General features: G+C 39.1%; 1 protein-coding gene across 1 annotated transcript; it reads right to left on the bottom strand.

Annotated features, from left to right (window-relative positions):
* Positions 1-12,220: 12,220 nt before the first annotated feature.
* On the bottom strand, positions 12,221-17,351 carry mthfs (5,10-methenyltetrahydrofolate synthetase (5-formyltetrahydrofolate cyclo-ligase)). Its single transcript, XM_080884377.1, has 4 exons — positions 17,275-17,351; positions 16,866-16,977; positions 14,837-15,101; positions 12,221-12,976 (listed from the first exon to the last, which is right to left on the bottom strand). The coding sequence occupies exons 2-4, from the start codon at positions 16,974-16,976 to the stop codon at positions 12,750-12,752; spliced, it is 603 nt and encodes a 200-aa protein (XP_080740503.1). The 5' UTR covers position 16,977; positions 17,275-17,351; the 3' UTR covers positions 12,221-12,749.
* Between the last annotated feature and the right edge of the window lie 968 nt (positions 17,352-18,319).

Here is an 18,319-nt window from a genome sequence, read left to right as displayed (position 1 = left end):
CTATCTATTAGGGGTGCAACGATACTCGTATTGATATTGAACCGTTCGATACAGTGCTTTCGGTTCAGTACGCATATGTATCGAACAATACAACATTTTTAATTTATTTTATCAACTTTTCTTCGGACGATGCTGTCTGTGTTCAGCGCTCAGTGGATCTGCGTTCGACTACTCTGCCTAGACTGTCGAGCGCAGATCCACTGAGCACAGCACAAGCTAGCAAGACAGAAGCTAAGCTCGTTGCAACATGGCAAATTGAACCTCCCCCACCCTCATTCAGATCTGGTGTTTGGAACTATTTTGGTTTTCATGTGACGTATGACCCTGAAGATAAGCGCGTCATGGACTAAAGTAAAACAGTATGTTGGATGTGCCATGCAATGCTCAATTACATGGGTGGGAGCTAGTGCGTTAGCGCAGTTAGCTTGTTCACGTGTTGACGCCATCCAGCCCCACGCACGGGGCGATCCGCGGTAGCTCGTTAACAGAGATTTGCCGTGTTGTGGCGTTAAGGTCATTTCAACGAGATTAACGCTGACAGCACTAGTGGGAACACAACGAATATGACTGCACATTTACTCCGACAGCATCCTAGTGCAAAGACAAGTGGAAGCAGACAAAAACAACAAGCACGCATGCTACAAACTTTACCCGAGTCACTTAGACAGCCGTTAGCACAGGATTCTCCTTATGGGGACCTGATATGTTTAATATGCTGCTGAGAATATAGCCCAGAAGAAGCGTATAGTAGAGCTTTTATTTTGGAAAGAGCCATTTCTCTGTAATAAACTCTCTTTTCCAAAGATGAGTGATTCCTCAATCAGATAGATTTTTTTGTTGTTGTTGTTGTTTCAGCAACATTAAATTTAAAAACTGTACATTTGAGTTAAAATATATATTTATAATTTTAATAAATGACAAATTAAAAAAGCATGAACATTTTCTTGTATCGAAAAAATTTCGAACCGTGACACCAAAGTATTGAACCGAACCATGAATTTTGTGTATCGTTGCACCCCTACTATCTATCTATCTATTTTAACAATTCTAGTTCATTGTAATGCTAGATGGAAGGTAGTTGATGTAATTGTCCATCTTAAACAACTACAGCACATGATAACAAAACTGTTGTAATTTTAGCCAACATATAGCAACTTATGATAGGGTATATATTTTTTATTTTTCATATGATTACTGTACTTTATTTTGTTCAAAGTTATTTTTTGATTAATTATCTAGTTGTGAGAATTTATCTTTATCAATAAAAACAAGCATTTTGAGTAATGACATTTATGCTACACATTTTTCTAAATAGAAATATGTATGTCCTTTAGCCTAAGTACAGTTATACTCCAAAGTAGATGTATGACTATGTACAGTATGACTGTACAGCCAATGTGAATGTATTGATAACGTTTAGCCTACTTGTGAAGAATGAGAATTACATTTGAATGTTGCTGCAGTCTCCTCCTCTTTTTCTGAATTGTAACCAGCCAAAAGCACATGTCCTTTAAATAAAAAAGAAACTGTGGCTTTGTTCATTTCTTTGCAGGCATTTGTTCAGTGAATATTTCTACATCAGTGTCCTAGCTAGCGAACTCACCTAAGAGGATTAAATGGGCTGGACAATTAACTGGACCAGCTTCTTTAGTGAAGCCAAATGTGTAAACAGAACAGAACAGCTGTAATGTTGTAGTCCAATGAGCACCTACACATTTTATGTGTAGGTGCTCATTGGACTACAACATTGCATTCCAGAGTTTCAACTTTTCAACTTATTGAACTGCTAGATTTTCAACTGAAACAATTCACATACATTCGCTAATCTGTTCCAACTTCCTATCCAACTGATCTCCACTCAGTGTCTTAGACCCAAGCTATTCTGCCAGATACATGTTACTACAGATGAAATTATCAGTCTACTTTTGACTTTACACTTTTTTTAATTCTGTACATTCTGTTCATTTAATTTATTGTAAATATGTAAAATATTAGTCATTTATTACACAAATGGATTAATAATGAATGCATTCCAATGCAATACCCTCACATTTGTTTGAAACTATAAACTTAATTTGAATGTTATCCACCCGTTGAATGGCTTTTTCCACGCCCTGTAAAAGTAGCCATACGGGCAGACAGATAATATATTACTGCACAATATGTGCTGAAAGCATGTCCATACTGCGCGCCATGATAGCAACTTTTACAGTTTCATTGACACTTTCAGTAAAATATGAAAAGAAAAAACTATTTATTTTTACTTAGAGACACAAAATGAACATATCCAGTATTCATGTTCTGTATAGGTGTTTACTCAACAGACCCCTCTGGCTAACTGGCTTTACTTTTGTCAGTGATCAGGACATCAGTTTCCCCATTCTTAAATACTTCTAAATAAATGGTTGTGTTTTAGATCCTCAATGCAAACCATATCAATCTGCTGGAAACCCAGCTCTAAGCAGGCACCCACTGTGTCGTGTTTCTCTCTCCTTTTACTATCTATTGCTTTGAACTCGGAGCTGCAGTAAACTGTGAAAGTCTGTAAATATTGTTGAGATTTGAACCAGCTTGAAGTGTTAATTGAAAAATTATTGTAATAAAAACAAATTCTTCTGACTGTTAATGGATCTGTGTTTTTCTTATTCCTACACTGCATTCATACCCGAGAACACTTCGCCACTAAAGAGGAAATTCTTCTCAAAAGCAAATTATCCCTCCTGTCAAAATGGCGTGCTTCCACCAACACAATTACACAGCCTTTACTCGTCTTTTAAATTGTGCTGAGGCAGAACTGTCAAAGTTGAATTGCACAGGATGCTGTACTGTAGTAATGTGAGACCCACTGGGAATCTTGGCCATACTGAACATACTCACCAAAAAACATTTCTGTCACTAATTTTCCCCAACAGTCTTCTGCCAGGCAGCTTTAAACATAACAACATATGATCTGGACAGTCTACAGCTTTATACTGATGAGTGTTTTGAGTGCGTCATCATGGGGAAACCAAACAAGACAGAGACTCCCTCCAAAAGAACAGGTACTCCATCCACAAAGAAAAGCCGCCAGGAAGACTCCCTGGAACTGGTCTCTCTCCACAGACAGTGACATGGTCAATATTTTGGAATCTATAGATAAAAACCTGTTCAGCTTTGACACAAACCCAGACCACAGCCAGGAACTGAGAGGAAGGGACTTCAACGACCAGTTTCCTAAGGGGATCCTGGAGCAACGCACGGTCCTGATTTGAAATAAGTTGTCCAAGGAGGCTCTCATGATGTCATTGCAGTTGATACGCTATATGTTAAAGTCAACTTTATCGTGACCAGAACACCGCTCCATGGCTGTGCTGATCCTGTGTCGAACGCCTTTTTCTAATTCTCTCTTCGTGTCTATTATAGACATATCTGCCTTTTCCTGTTGTTATTGCTGTTGATTTGAGATCATTTCAGACGTATTCTTGGGTGGCTGGACTGTGTGAGTTATTGCACAATTAAAGCACAGGCACACACACACACACCTTTACACACACACTCAACACTACAAAATGTGTAGTTCATATACTTAATATAAATTTTGGTGATCCCTCCTTTTGTTAATGCCCTTTTCACTTTATTTTTGGATCAGTCTGACACCACACTTATTTGAACTGGAAGAGATTTCAACCTGTTACTTAATCCAGAAATTGACAGGCACAGTAGAGCAATGAGTCAAAGGACCTGGCAGACACTACGACATTCTTAAATAATACATACATGATTTTGGTGTTAGCAATGCTTGGTGTCATACGACTGTAAGGTTTTCTCTGTATGTATTACCGTAGGGTCTGCCTTACAATAAAAAGCTCCTTGAGGCGACTGTTGTTGTGATTTGGCGCTGTGTAAATAAAACTGAACTGAACTGAATTGAGACTTTCAGAACACCTCCACAACTTCACTACTGCTACCGACAATTAGGTACAAAGTTTTCCTTTTGGCTTTCAGACTTGGTAAAGCTGCCATGTGTAAGGTAAATATTTTGTATTTGTATACATAAAAATAAACAAGTTAATCAAGTGGGTTTAACACATTAACCTGAATTGAGATTGTAGTTTTGGTTACAAGAGACATTTGTGGAGAAAAACATGAAAATGAGGGGGTAAAATTCTGTTTAATAAACAGGTGAGAAAGAGCCTTTGAGAGGATGTATCTTGGATGACATCAAGATTCCAAAATATCCTCTGCAAGACTTCAAACATGTGTTTGAGCTCTGGTGGATGGCTCAGGTCCAAACAACAGACCATCTCTCCCTGTTCCTCACACCTCAGTACTCACCACTCATCCGATGCGTGAAACCTGCTGTGAAGACAATTAAAGTGTGGCCAGAGGGGACAGATGCCGTGCTCCAATTCAAAACCACAGACTGGAATACGTTCATCCACACAGACTTGGACCAGTACACCTCATCTGTACTGGACTACATCTCCACGACTACAGACAGTGTCACCACCCAGAAACAGATCACCATGTACCCCAACCAGAAGCTTTGGATGAACTGGACCCGCAATAACGCCTTCAGGTCAGGGATGCACAGGCCTACCATACAGCCAGGGCTAAGCTAAAGAGGAGCTTAAAAAACGCAAAACACCACTACAACTTTTATGCTTGTTTTGAGCGAGGGAACCCAACAACTGCAACAACTGCAACTAAAGCAGATGTGACTGCAGATTTCATTGAACTTCGTTGCCTTGTACTTGTGACGTGTGCAATGACAATAAAGTTGAATTCTATTCTATTCAGACCAGACACCTGGGCATTGCTAACAAACAAGTGAGGACCAACACATCCTGGATGAAGACATTGATGTCTAACTCATAAGAGTAGCAACATTTCAAACGTTTGAAGGCATGGCAGAGGGGATCTGAAGGCGAACCAGTTTGGTGATAAAGATGAGCTTTATCACCAAACTGGTTCGCCCTCCATCCCTCCCCTGGACCCTGGTGATGGGTCCGGGGGAGGGATGGTCTCAAGCTAGGCAAAGAAGCTGTTGAGCCCCTCTGCTAGTGTGTCAGGGGTTGGGGAAGGAGGATCGGAGGGGGGGCTTTGGCCTTTGAAGCTGGTGACCATAACAGTCCCCGCCAAGTCTCAGGTATAGCACAGAGGCTAACAGTAGCTAATCAAGAGAATACAAATAGATTTCCACACAAAGTCTTTCTCTTTATTATTCACTTGTGAAAAAATACCTGGAGTAAACTAGAAAACAGAACAACAAAGCACACGTTTGAGCTAGCTTTGTTAACTATACAATTACAAAACTTTAATAACTACATTTACTCTTCACTCCTACAGAAATAAATACATTCAGGTCTATAGCTATACCCTTGGCATCAGGGATACAAAAAAGTATTTCTGCAAATGGTAGCTCTGAGGATTAGTTAGCTTTTTCAGGAGTGTGGAGCATGCACAATCATTAGCAACGACAGAGTCACTGTTTTCAAGTACTTATTGGGTGAACACATATAGATCTAGTTGCTCTGAATTTTCTTTGATTCAAATACAACCAACAAGAAGGAATCATGTAACAAACTTGAACATCATATATTTATATTAACCAAACATTTTTATATTCAAGTAATCAAGCAAATGCCTTAGTTCACAGCTACATCACAGCTAAGAGAGCGTAAAAGGCATTAATATTCAGCCTTTGTGATTAAAAATGATCAGATTGCTAACACAGAGCTTTTGTCTATTTCCTAATAATAAAGCATTTTTATTCTTAATCAAAGCTAAATCAAAATCAAAGTTTGATACATATAAAATTCAGAGATGAAGTTTGAGTGCTAGAAATGCTTGTTTATTGTTTAAGTTTTATTTTGGTGATGTGTGTGTGGGCATGGGCCAGAAAACTCTGCTTTAAGGTCTCACATTCACAGGCAGTGTTTGACCTCTGCCTGCTAAGTGCTCTGCTGTTCTTCAGCAGTTTGAGCATGTGACTTTGTTTTGTCTTACAGGAAGTCATTGATCACCTTCTAATCCCCCACAGGATATTCTTCCCTCTGACCTTTTCAAGGAAGCTCTTCACGTTATTGGGCCTAGTATTTTACTTCTAATGCTTCCCTGTCATTACCAGATGCTTTCAAACATGCTGTTGTGCAACCCATTATTAAAAAGCAAACTCTTGATCCAAATGCTCTTTCTAACTGCAGGCCAATTTCTAAACTTTCTTTTATGTCCAAAATTCTGGAAAAGAGTTGTGAGTCACTTGGATGAGTGATGAAACGTTTCTCCAACTGAAAATGTCCAGATGAACAGAATCAACCTTTTGGAATTTACTTACCTGGATGATTAAGCACGCATCAAGACGTTATTTTATTAAAATTTTAAAATGTTAGCAGCACAAACAAACATTTTTGCAGCACAAACGTTTGACATCAATTTTGTTTGATTCCATTAATATGGGGGGGCTGGTTGACCTCTGATGACCTCTAGAAATTTTTATTAATATCTTTAAAACAGAAGCAGCACAAACGAAAATTTTTGCAGCACAAACCAGCACAAACGCAGCACAAACGTTTGATACCACTTTTGTTGGATTTGAAGAAGGTGGGGGGGCCAACTTCACTCACATCGTCGACTAGCTTTGTTATTACCTCATGGACTGCTCTTTCACCCTCTGTTCAGATCACACTCCTACATGGTTGTGTCCCTCGCAGGAGGACAGATGGCTCCCCAGCCTAACTCGGGCAATGGGGGTATGTGGCAGGGTGTGGTTTGTGGCTCAGCTACAGGGGAGGGGTGGAGCAGTGGGTTGTCAGGGGAACCTGACCCATGTGCCTTCTTGTAACATGCTTGCCCTGTATGAACAGGATGCTGGGACCTGATAGCAGGGTGGTGTGCTGCACTAGAGAGGCAGCTGGCAAACTGTACAAGCAGAAAAGTGAAAAAACACTGGACAGAAAATGTTCAAGTGCCTGTAATGCTGCATGTGTTGGATTCCTTCTATCACAGGAAAACTCCCATGCACCCTCAAATATGCTTGAGAAGATAAAGGGCTGGTCCAGTGATCTTTCAGCAGTAGGCGTCTGAAGCTGTTCATCTGTCCAAATGGTTCGGCTACTTCATTACTGCAGGTTCATACGACAGTACACACTTTAAGCCTTCCTTTGCTTTATTCCATATTCATTTGTGTCAGCATTTCTGCTCTGTCTCAGGGGCTATTCAATTTAAATGCAACATGCTTTGTAATGTCTGTGCACAGCTGGCATTCCTATTTAGGTTTATGCAATGTTATACAAGCCAGCGGATGACATTACTTCATTTCTATTCATGTGCATTGCTACCAATGTGCAGCAGTGCTGCCGCCCCCCTTTCCTCCTACTTCTCCTCCCATTACCTCTTTTGTGTCCGAGTTAAAATGGTGTGACCTTTTCAGATCATTAAGTCTTCCTGTCTGCCTGTTTTTATGGCCTTTCCCTTTCCCCATACAATTCTGTTTCCCAGCTGCTGGAGACTTTGTGACAAGCTCCAATGAGGAATGTCAAAATTTATATTTCTCCTTAACAGGCTGTAGTTTTCCCAACACATTTTTCTCCCAGTTAATTATTGGGCCATGCTGGTGACAAAAAGTCTGGTTTCATTACCCCCTTTAAAGTTTATTTAGAAACAGCAAATAATCTTAACCCCAAGGGAATTTATATAAGTGCAGCTCTTCCATTCCTCACATCACAAGGAACAGTAAAATAGTTGTACTTATATGATGACTTTTATTTATCTTTGAGGTCACAAAGGGTTTCTTCCCCTGTATTTTTGTCCAAGAGAAAAAAACAAAACAACAAGAACAAATAAACCCCTTCACTACAATAGGGTCACAATTCACGGAGGAAGTCTGGGCAAAGATAATAAAATAGATTTTTTGAGTTTTTGAGTCTCCTGTCTGATCATTTCCTGATAACATTTACTTTTACAATAATTGATTACACAGCGGTGAAGAGTAGACTTTATCAAAGTAGATGTCTTTCTGAAAGCACTGTAACTAAGTTTAAGAATATAATCCACCCACTGTTATCATCTCCAATGCCCTGTACCAACACAGAGCAAAGCAGCTATCTGAACGCTGCTCCAACAGAGGTCGATTATCTTGTTAATAATTTCACCTCCTCACTACGTACGACTCTGGATACTGTAGCTCCTGTGAAAACTAAGGTCTCAAATCAGAAGTACCTGACTCCGCGGTATAATTCTGAAACACGTACCCTAAAGCAGATGACTCGTAATCTGGAGAGGAAATGGCGTGTCACAAATCTAGAGGATCATCATTTAGCCTGGAGAAATAGTTTGCTGCTTTATAAGAAAGCCCTCCGCAAAGCCAGAACATCTTACTATTCATCACTGATTGAAGAAAATAAGAACAACCCTAGGTTTCTCTTCAGCACTGTAGCCAGGCTGACAAAAAGTCAGAGCTCTTTTGAGCCAACCATCCCTTTAACGTTAACTAGTAATGACTTCATGAACTTCTTCACAAATAAAATTTTTATCATTAGAGAAAAAATTACCAGTAATCATCCCACAGATGTAATATTATCTACAGTTACTCTTAGTACCATTGATATTAAGTTAGACTCTTTTTCTCCAATTGATCTTTCTGAGTTAACTTCAATAATTACTTCCTCCAAACCATCAACGTGTCTTTTAGACCCCATTCCTACAAAACTGCTCAAAGAAGTCCTGCCATTAATTAATTCTTCGATCTTAAATATGATCAACCTATCTCTAATAATCGGCTATGTACCACAGGCCTTCAAGCTGGCTGTAGTTAAACCTTTACTCAAAAAGCATCTCTAGACCCAGCAGTCTTAGCTAATTATAGGCCAATCTCCAACCTTCCTTTATATCAAACATCCTTGAAAGAGTAGTTGTCAAACAGCTAACAGATCATCTGCAGAGGTTTATTTGAAGAGTTTCAGTCAGGTTTCAGAGCTCAGCACAGAAACAGCTTTAGTGAAGGTTACAAATGATCTTCTTATGGCCTCTGACAGTGGACTCATCTCTGTGCTTGTCCTGCTAGACCTCAGTGCAGCGTTCGATACTGTTGATCATAATATCCTATTAGAGCGATTAGAACATGCTGTAGGTATTACAAGTACTGCGCTGCAGTGGTTTGTATCATATCTATCTAATAGACTCCAATTCGTGCATGTAAATGGAGAGTCCTCTTCACACACTGAGGTTAATTATGGAGTTCCACAGGGTTCAGTGCTAGGACCAATTCTGTTTACATTATACATGCTTCCCTTAGGCAGTATCATTAGAAGACATAGCATACATTTTCACTGCTATGCAGATGACACCCAGCTCTATCTGTCCATGAAGCCAGATAACACACACCAATGAGTTAAACTGCAGGAATGTCTTAAAGACATAAAGACCTGGATGGCCGCTAACTTTCTGCTTCTTAATTCAGATAAAACTGAGGTTATTGTAATTGTATTGAAAAGCTTAGAAATATGGTATCTAAGCAGATTCTTACTCTGGATGTCATTACCTTGGCCTCCAGTAACGCTGTGAGGAACCTTGGAGTCATTTTTGACCAGGACATGTCCTTCAACGCACATATTAAACAAATATGTAAGACTGCTTTCTTCCATTTGCGCAACATCTCTAAAATTAGAAATATCCTGTCTCAGAGTGACGCTAAAAAACTAGTTCATGCATTTATTACTTCCAGGCTGGACGACTGTAATTCATTATTATCAGGAAGTCCAAAAAACTCACTGAAAAGCCTTCAGCTAATCCAAAATGCTGCAGCAAGAGTCCTGACAGGGACTAGAAAGAGAGAGCATATTTCTCCTGTTTTGGCTTCCCTTCATTGGCTTCCTGTTAAATCCAGAATTGAATTCAAAATCCTGCTCCTCACATACAAGGTCTTAAATAATCAGGCCCCATCTTATCTTAATGACCTTGTAGTACCATATCACCCTATTAGAGCGCTCCGCTCTCGCTCTGCAGGCCTACTTGTTGTTCCTAGAGTATTTAAAAGTAGAATGGGAGGCAGAGCCTTCAGTTTTCAGGCCCCTCTTCTGTGGAACCAGCTTCCAGTTTGGATTCAGGAGACAGACACTATCTCTACTTTTAAGATTAGGCTTAAAACTTTCCTTTTTTCTAAAGCATATAGTTAGGGCTGGACCAGGTGACCCTGAATCCTCCCTTTGTTATGCTGCAATAGATGTAGGCTGCCGGGGGATTCCCATGATGCATTGAGTTTTTCCTTTCCAGTCACCTTTCTCACTCACTATGTATTAATAGACCTCTCTGCATTGAATCATATCTGTTATTAACCTCTGTCTCTCTTCCACAGCATGTCTTTATCCTGTCTTCCTTCTCTCACCCCAACCGGTTGCAGCAGATGGCCCCGCCCCTCCCTGAGCCTGGTTCTGCCGGAGGTTTCTTCCTGTTAAAAGGGAGTTTTTCCTTCCCACTGTCGCCAAAGTGCTTGCTCATAGGGGGTCATATGATTGTTGGGTTTTTCTCTCTGTATCTATGAAGCGCCTTGAGGCGACTTTTGTTGTGATTTGGCGCTATATAAATAAAATTGAATTGAATTGAATTGAATTAATGATTCAAGGTCTTAAGTTAAAGGTCAGGCATCAGAATGTTTTAATAAAAGCAGGCTGACGTCATCATATTGCAGTATGAAAATAGGCAGACAATAGCGTGTTAAAAAAAACATACATTTTAGTATGTCCGTTGCCTTTTGGGGGGAGTTGTGCTCTGTTTGGTTTGGGGTTTTTAGTAGAATTGGGGGGTCGGGAAATGGTTTTGTCCAACTTTTGTTTTAGTACATCAACAAAAGAGAAGCAATTTAAGCAAAATTACCAAAATACATGTGGTCATATTTTAGACATGACACTATACTTTTGAAATACTTGAATGATATTCAGAAATCATATTTAATTTCCATTCAATGTAAGGTGAAAAACTGCAGTAAGACTGAGGCTAAAATTTTAATTGAATTAGACAAATGGCTCAAAGCATGAACTGTATATCCGTGGTATCCCACGGTGCTGAGTTTGATGTTTGTCACACTAAAATGTTTCAGATCATCAAACAGATTGAAATATTAGACAAAGACAACACGAGTAAATACAAAATGCAGTTTTCTGAATGAATGTGTTTACTATTAACAGGAAAGAAAATTCAAACCTAGCTCTGCGTGAAAAGCTGATTGCCCATCTTGTTATAACATAGATGAACTGTCTTTGGAAAATCGAGTCTCTAGCCACACACAGACCTGATTACTGCCACACCTGTTCTCAATCAAGAAATCATTCAAATAGGACCTGAATCACAACGTGGAGTAGACGCAGAAACAAGTTTGTTTTTTAAAAAGTTAGAGTGCATCCAGAACCAGGCTTTAAGACTCTGTACAGGTGCAACAAAATCAACCCCAACAGCTACACTTCAGATGGAAATGTGAGAAATGCCTCTTGATATCAGAAGAAAACCATTTTCATTAAATTACTGAGTGAATTTGCAAGGGCATGGACAGGATCACCTCACACAGGAAACACTTAAACCTTGTTGGGAGAAAGAGGTGTATGGGCTCAAACTTCATAAAAACTCATAAATATTTTGTACTTGTACATCAGACTGCGTAGTTATGAACTGAGTTTTGCAACCTTGTAAACCAAAACATCTGAAAATGTTATGTTTGTGCATCTAGACTGTGCGTGTGCAAAAAAGATGTTAAGGTCTATTTACAAATACAAAGCAAAGAAATGTGGGCTCTATCTAATCCAGCGATTTAAGTTACATTTGCTAATGTTTTTGAAGCTTGTAAATAGGTAAGAATAGTTAATAAGTCTACAAAAATGTAAATACAATTCATACTTTCCTTTTTCTCAAGTAATTTGCATGTGCTCCCTCACTGCTAAAGCTTCCATCCAGTTAACAACAGTAGTTAGTGAGGAATAATATCATGGAGGACAATGACAAGTTATTTAGTTACATTAATTTCAATGACTTTTGTTAAGAAACACACAGTGTGATGATGCTTACATTAATTCATTCGACCTTTTTATGTTAAGAATTAGTTGAAACGATGTTTTGTGAACTTTTCCCTCAGAACTGCTGGCTGACACCCACTACTGTGGTTGTCTCAGTGAGCCTGTGTGGAGACAGTGACCAGATAACCAAGCTAATCACACATCATATAAAATACTGGTTGATAAGAAGGCAACATGAAAACATTTTCTAACATCTTTATTTGCTGCTGCTTTCAATTTATTATGATCTGGAAATTAATATTTAATTTTAGACAGTATTACATAAAATACCTTTTAAAAGCTTTTTATGACAAGATAAACAGCCTGGTGACTTCATTTGACAAAGTCGGTCCACTGTGAACTTCAGTTCAACCTGAATTGAAGATGAGCATTCCACATCTGATCACATTCTACAACATCTCGGAAAACTGGCTGGAAATTAAGTCCACTGGAGAGAGCTGCTGAATGAAGAACAAACTAACCAGACAATGCATCTCATAAATGACACATTACTTCTTGACTGTAGCCTTGAGCATATTACCTTAGCTTGTCTCATATCAGGACAACCACAGACTGAAGTGATAACATTGATAATAACGGCATTAATTACGACATCCTTCGAATTTCATCCACTCTAACAATTACAAAACCCTGGTGTTGAATGGAAAGGCCATGTTTAAAGGGTTAGTGGACTTCCTGAGTTCATAGACCAGCCCTAGTGACAACTAGCTATTTTTCATCCTCATACAGTACTTCATCTATGGGCACATCATGGTTATCAACAGGTACTTTTTCACAAAGCTGCTCTTTGAAGGCCAAGGCAATTGTGTAGGGCTTGCCTTTGGGGTGTTTTTTGCAACGCTCCAGGTAGTTATCATAGAAACCCTTCCCTCGTCCCAGTCGGTTCCTGGCGCGGTCAAAGCCCAGCCCTGGCATCAGAATCAGGTCCAGACCTCCTGGATTATGCAAGTAGACAGTATAATTACTGTTAAAGTTCTCATTGTGTCTGTACATATACATCCTAACTCATAAATTCCTGTTTAATCTGTATGTAGGAAGGAAAAACTGAAGTCTTTGTATGTTCCCCTGACAGATTTATGCCCAAGATAATAAAAGCTCTTGGTCCCCATTCAACATTTGCTAAATCGTCTGTCGGGAAACTTGGGGTAACCCTTGATTCCGGTCTCATGTTGGATGTTTATGTCAAGTCTCTGGTTCAGTTTTGCTTCTATCACGTAAGAAACACTGCCAAATCAAGTCCTGTTGTATCACACACTGAACTGTAGATTGGTATTGATGCATTCAGTTCATCACATCTGGATTACTGTAATTCATATTGATTTTTCTGAGAAAAAACTCCCTCTAGGTTGTTCAAAATGCTGCAGCAATGGACCCTGAACTCACATTTCATTCTAAGATTCTGGTTCTGACTTTTAGAGCTCTTCGTGGGCAAGCACCAGCTTACATTATTGTAATTCTACACTCTGTGTCCCTAGCAGGGCCCTGAGATCATGTAATCAGGGCCTACTTGTTACAAGGCTGAGAGCTAAGGTAGACAGAGCTTTTGCCACTGTGGCCCCCAGACTCTAGATTTCCCTTCCCCTAAGCTTGAGATCTGTCGATTCATTAGTCTCTTAAAAAAACAACCAAAAACTAATTTTTTGCGTTTGGTTAACTTTTTGAATCATTACTGAAGACAAATGTAGGCTTTCAGCACACATTGACCCAAACATTTTTTGTTTTAACAGACTTAGTAATTGTTGTTTTGGTTGTTTTTATTGTCTTCTTGTTTTAGTCCCTCTTTTTATTTTATATATTTTATTTTATTGCATCGTAGTTGTGCATCGAATTGCAAAGGGTTCAGTTGCTAAAGTAAATAGTGAAGGAGGTAAAGGACAACCTTTGAAGGCCAACGCCTCTAGGAACGGGGTAAGCAATTTAGTTTTTTTATATACATCAGTTGGTGCAACTTTTTTCCCTGTTTTCATCCTGTTTATGGCTGTTTCTGTTTCTTCCTTGCTAATCACTTGTTACAAGTGGTGCGCATCTCCCTTTTCTATAAAAGCAAAGAAATTATTTTGGTTTTGCCATTTCCATTTCCTGTTTCTATTTCAGTAATGTATAGTTTTGCATAGTACATTCTGCAGAATCAGAATACTTTATTAATCCCGAAGGAAATTAGGGTTACAGCAGGCAGCACGCTAATGGCGCATGCGCACTTACAAAGGAACCTTCTGACCAACTTTACACAAACATCACATTGGGGAGACATGTCAGAAAGGTCGGCTGATAGGAAAAAACAACGAAAATACATAACATAAACATAAATGTCCTGATTTTTAAAAATCTGATATTAGATCTTAATATAATGTTCTGAAATGCCCTGCAAAATAAACTGCGTTACTCAAACCACGTATACTCTGTGGTTTAGAGCAGGATAAACACGTTAGCTTGCAATACTGTGGTGAATTCAAAGTAAAGCACTGTCTTGAACTGGTGTGCAGTGGCTGTGGTGTTCATGGTTCAAGGTTCTTTATTTGTCACATGCATAGTTATACAAGTATAACACACATTGAAATGTAACCTGACACGCTCCTCGACATGTGCAAATATAGTGGGGGGGTAGAGGAAGAACATTATATATATATATGGTATATGTATGGTCGGGGTTAGGTTACATCAAGTGTAACAGAGAATTTGATTTGAAAGTTGAATTTTAGACCACCCACATTCAGTGTAACAATTGGTTAGTATTAAGGTGTGTCTGCCCCTATTGCTCTTATTAATAAAAGTGTCTTGTGTGTGTGCATGCTAACCTGAAGCCAATGCTTCCTCTCTGCTGTCATCTTCCTTAGCAGGTTGTCGGATATTCCAGGAGGTCAGAGGCAGCGTCTCTATGTCCTGCAGACTGTTGACCTTCAACATGTCCATATGACTGCTAGTGCTCTCATATCTAGGAATGAAGCAGCTTTTACCACACTTAAACATGTCCTTGATGATTTCCTGAGTATTTAATTCATCCTTCATACTCAGAAACACAGCAATCCGCTGAGAGGACATGTACTTGGGGTGACTGAACAACTGAAAGAAAATGCAGATGAAGAGAAAATCAAGGTTCTGAATCCTTAATCTTCCATGAGTAAATTAATTTATTAATTTAATTGAAAATACCCTGTAAATCTGAATGCTCAAAAGAATTAAATAAATTAACTAATGTGAAATTATTTTTTAAAACTCAAAAAGCTCAAGTTTATCTAACATTTTCTTACATTTGAGTTAATTCAACGTATTATTTTTGACCAACTTAACTTGTTGGGCCACTCTTTGCGACTTGCAAATAAGGACTTGCTACTATCATTTAATTTTACTTATTTATTTCACTCCTATAGCAGTAATCTTTAGAAGGTTTTTGGGTCTAAGATACACTGCCAGTAAAAAGTTTAGACACTTTTTTCTTTAATTTTTAGGACTATTTACATTGTAGATTCTCACTAAAGTCATCAAAACAGTGAATGAACACATATGGAATTATGTAGTAAAAACAAAAGTGTGAACGCAGATAAATGGCCTACAGAGTTGCAGAATGGGATGAGTTTCACCTTGGGTGTGTTGTCCATTACTATGAGAAAAAATCAGTCCTTGTACAACCAAGAGCTTTGTTTACATTGGCAGCAATAAGTTGGACTTGTTCCAGTGGGTGTTGGACTCCGCCTAGGCTGCCCTTTGTCACTGATTCTGTTCATAATTTTTATAGACAGAATTTCTAGGTGTAGCCAAGCCAGGGCCAAGGCCAGGCTTCCGGGTATCTCCCATTGGGAGGAGGCCCCGGAGCAGACCTCCATGTCAGGTTCCACGTTTTAGCCATTTCTGGATAATGCAGCAGTTTTTCACACAGGTCCATGTAAGTTTGGATCCCCCCCCCTTAATAATAAACACCTTTATTACAAACTGCATTTTGTGTTTGTTTGTTGCACAGTGTATTGCTAGATAAAGGTCCAGCTGCTGAATTTTCAGACAGAGAAAGGAGTGAAGGATGTAACGTAAAGACTGCTCAGTGACACTTGATAAACTACCAATTTATCAAGTGTACCAATTAAAATGACCTGGAAGGCCATAATTTTTAAACAGATACTCGATCCGTGTGTAGCGGCAGGTTAGCGGCTCACAGCCTGTCCACTAAGAAAATCGACTGTAGCTGACATTAGAAATGATTGTGAGCTGTTAGCATGTTCCCCACACTGAGCCACTAAAACAGATCTTTGTGTTACTCCACCTGCTAAATCTGATGACTGTTGTCATTTTCCTGTTTAGGTGTGGAAGCAAAGTCACCCCCAACTATTTTTTTCTATTCCCTTATTGCTTGTGTCATAAATAAACGTTTCAAAATAAGTACATTCATTAGCATTAGAATTTAGATTTACATAACAGTTCTATTTTCTTATAAACATTATTTTTGTTTTACAGTAATATATGAGAAGGTCTAGCTACCAGTGCGTGAAAGTAGTTGGTGGAAGTGTCCTTTTTAAACTTTCTTACTTTTGTACATTTCAGAGCTTGCACCTTTTCACTTTTACTTCAGTAAAGACGTTGAATAAGTACTTCAGCTTTTGCTGGAATCATTTTTTAACACTAGCATCTTTACTTCTACTTAAGTACAGCATGTCTGTGCTTTTGCCACATCTGTATACACATGTTTTTGCATATATGTAAAAATGGCAATCTTCTTTTTCGGCGAAGTCTTTATAATATTCGCAGAAATGTTAGAATCTGGGGATGCAACATCTGAGACACACAGACTGGTTTCCATGAACATTTCCATGAACATTTCCATGAACATTTCCTTACCTTCTGTGAAACGACCAGAGACTGCCGTCGTTTCTCGTCGTCCGTCACTGTGGCAACCCGTCGCTTTACTTCTTTCCTCAGGGCTTGCTTTGCTGCTCGCAATGCGGCCATTCTAACATTTAATTAAGCCAAAGGAAAAGAGATGATTTACATTGCGTTTGAGCACGTCTACTGGCAAAACCTTTGGTGCCGAGTTGTGTAACAGGCGGGATTTCGACATCTATTCTGCTTCATGCAACTGTCCCAACATTAAACACTAACAGGCTTATCAACACAAGACTGGCACTGTGACGAGTAAACGAAGTAAAATCAGGACGGCCCTGAACCGTAAAAGATCCGTAAACGTTACAGTAAAGCTGTGGTGGACACCACTACCGAACATGTTTCTTCGTTTGTATTTTAAACGTACTTCGTTTTTGCCACGTTGCTGCCCCCACGAGTGTTGGAATGTCATCGTCGCTGCGTTTTTTTATACTTACAGTTAAACAGTGACGACGTATAAGGGTGCGCGCGCATACTTCTGATGACGTAACTGTTAGGTATTTTAGTACCATGGTAGCATTTACTGGATATTGTTTTATAGTGACATTATGCAGGAAAACTCTTGTCATTCAATAAGGCCCCTTTGTTTTAGTTATTTTTCTCTTTGACCCAAGAATTGATGTGTGAGAATCACAGGCTGGTACAAGGTTGAAATACCACAGAGATCACTCCCTCAGCTACATTAGTTTCTTAATCTTTTAGACGCCTGTTGAAGGCCAAATGGTTTGTTTCAGAATTCACTAATGTAAGAACTCTTTGTTTTGTGCCTTGAAAATATGTCGCTGAGATAATCACAATTGTAGCTGAACTAATAAACTACACAAAGGATGCTTCTTCACCCAAGGGCAGGAAGACGCTGCCTTATCTTGGTCTGTACTGGTTTAAACTGATAATCTGCTGTCTCATGAATTTTACCCTCTATATAAACTGTTGTACTTGTGAATAAAGTTGAGTCACTTTGGGAAGACAATCTAAAGCAGTCTCTGTTTTCTTGTTCTCCCAAGCTGCTCCCGAGCTGCTCGTACTAACACGCTGAATGGCATGCTTGAATATTACTTGAGAATATATTTGACTGTGTTACAGACTAAGGGACATTCTCTGCTGATAGGTGAAGGTACATTCTCTGCTGATAGACGTCCACGCCTCGGAGGAAGCCGATCCACGGAGTAGGCCCTGGAAACAGTTTCCTTCAGTAGCCACTATCGACTAGGGCCGTTTTTTTTTTAATGAACTTTATTTAGAACAATAACAATGACAATCTCAAAGAGACAAGCCACAAATCAATCAGAACAGAATCACATCTCCTGTACACCACAATGAAATCGACAATAACTGAAAGTAAACATACATACATACACACACATATATATACATATATATGCATATACACATGCATACATACACATCCATAT

This window comes from Rhamphochromis sp. 'chilingali' (assembly GCF_963969265.1).
Source record: "Rhamphochromis sp. 'chilingali' genome assembly, chromosome: 6".
In the NCBI taxonomy this organism is placed as follows: Eukaryota; Metazoa; Chordata; class Actinopteri; order Cichliformes; family Cichlidae; genus Rhamphochromis; species Rhamphochromis sp. 'chilingali'.
This window is presented reverse-complemented; position numbering and strand designations above follow the sequence as displayed.

Coding starts and splice junctions, on each gene's coding strand:
- mthfs (XM_080884377.1), bottom strand. CDS start 16,976: ATGGCCGCATTGCGAGCAGCAAAGCAAGCCCTGAGGAAAGAAGTAAAG. Junction 15,102..16,865: donor CTCTGGTCGTTTCACAGAAG/GTAAGGAAATGT, acceptor ATTTTCTTTCAG/TTGTTCAGTCACCCCAAGTA. Junction 12,977..14,836: donor AGAGGAAGCATTGGCTTCAG/GTTAGCATGCAC, acceptor TGCATAATCCAG/GAGGTCTGGACCTGATTCTG.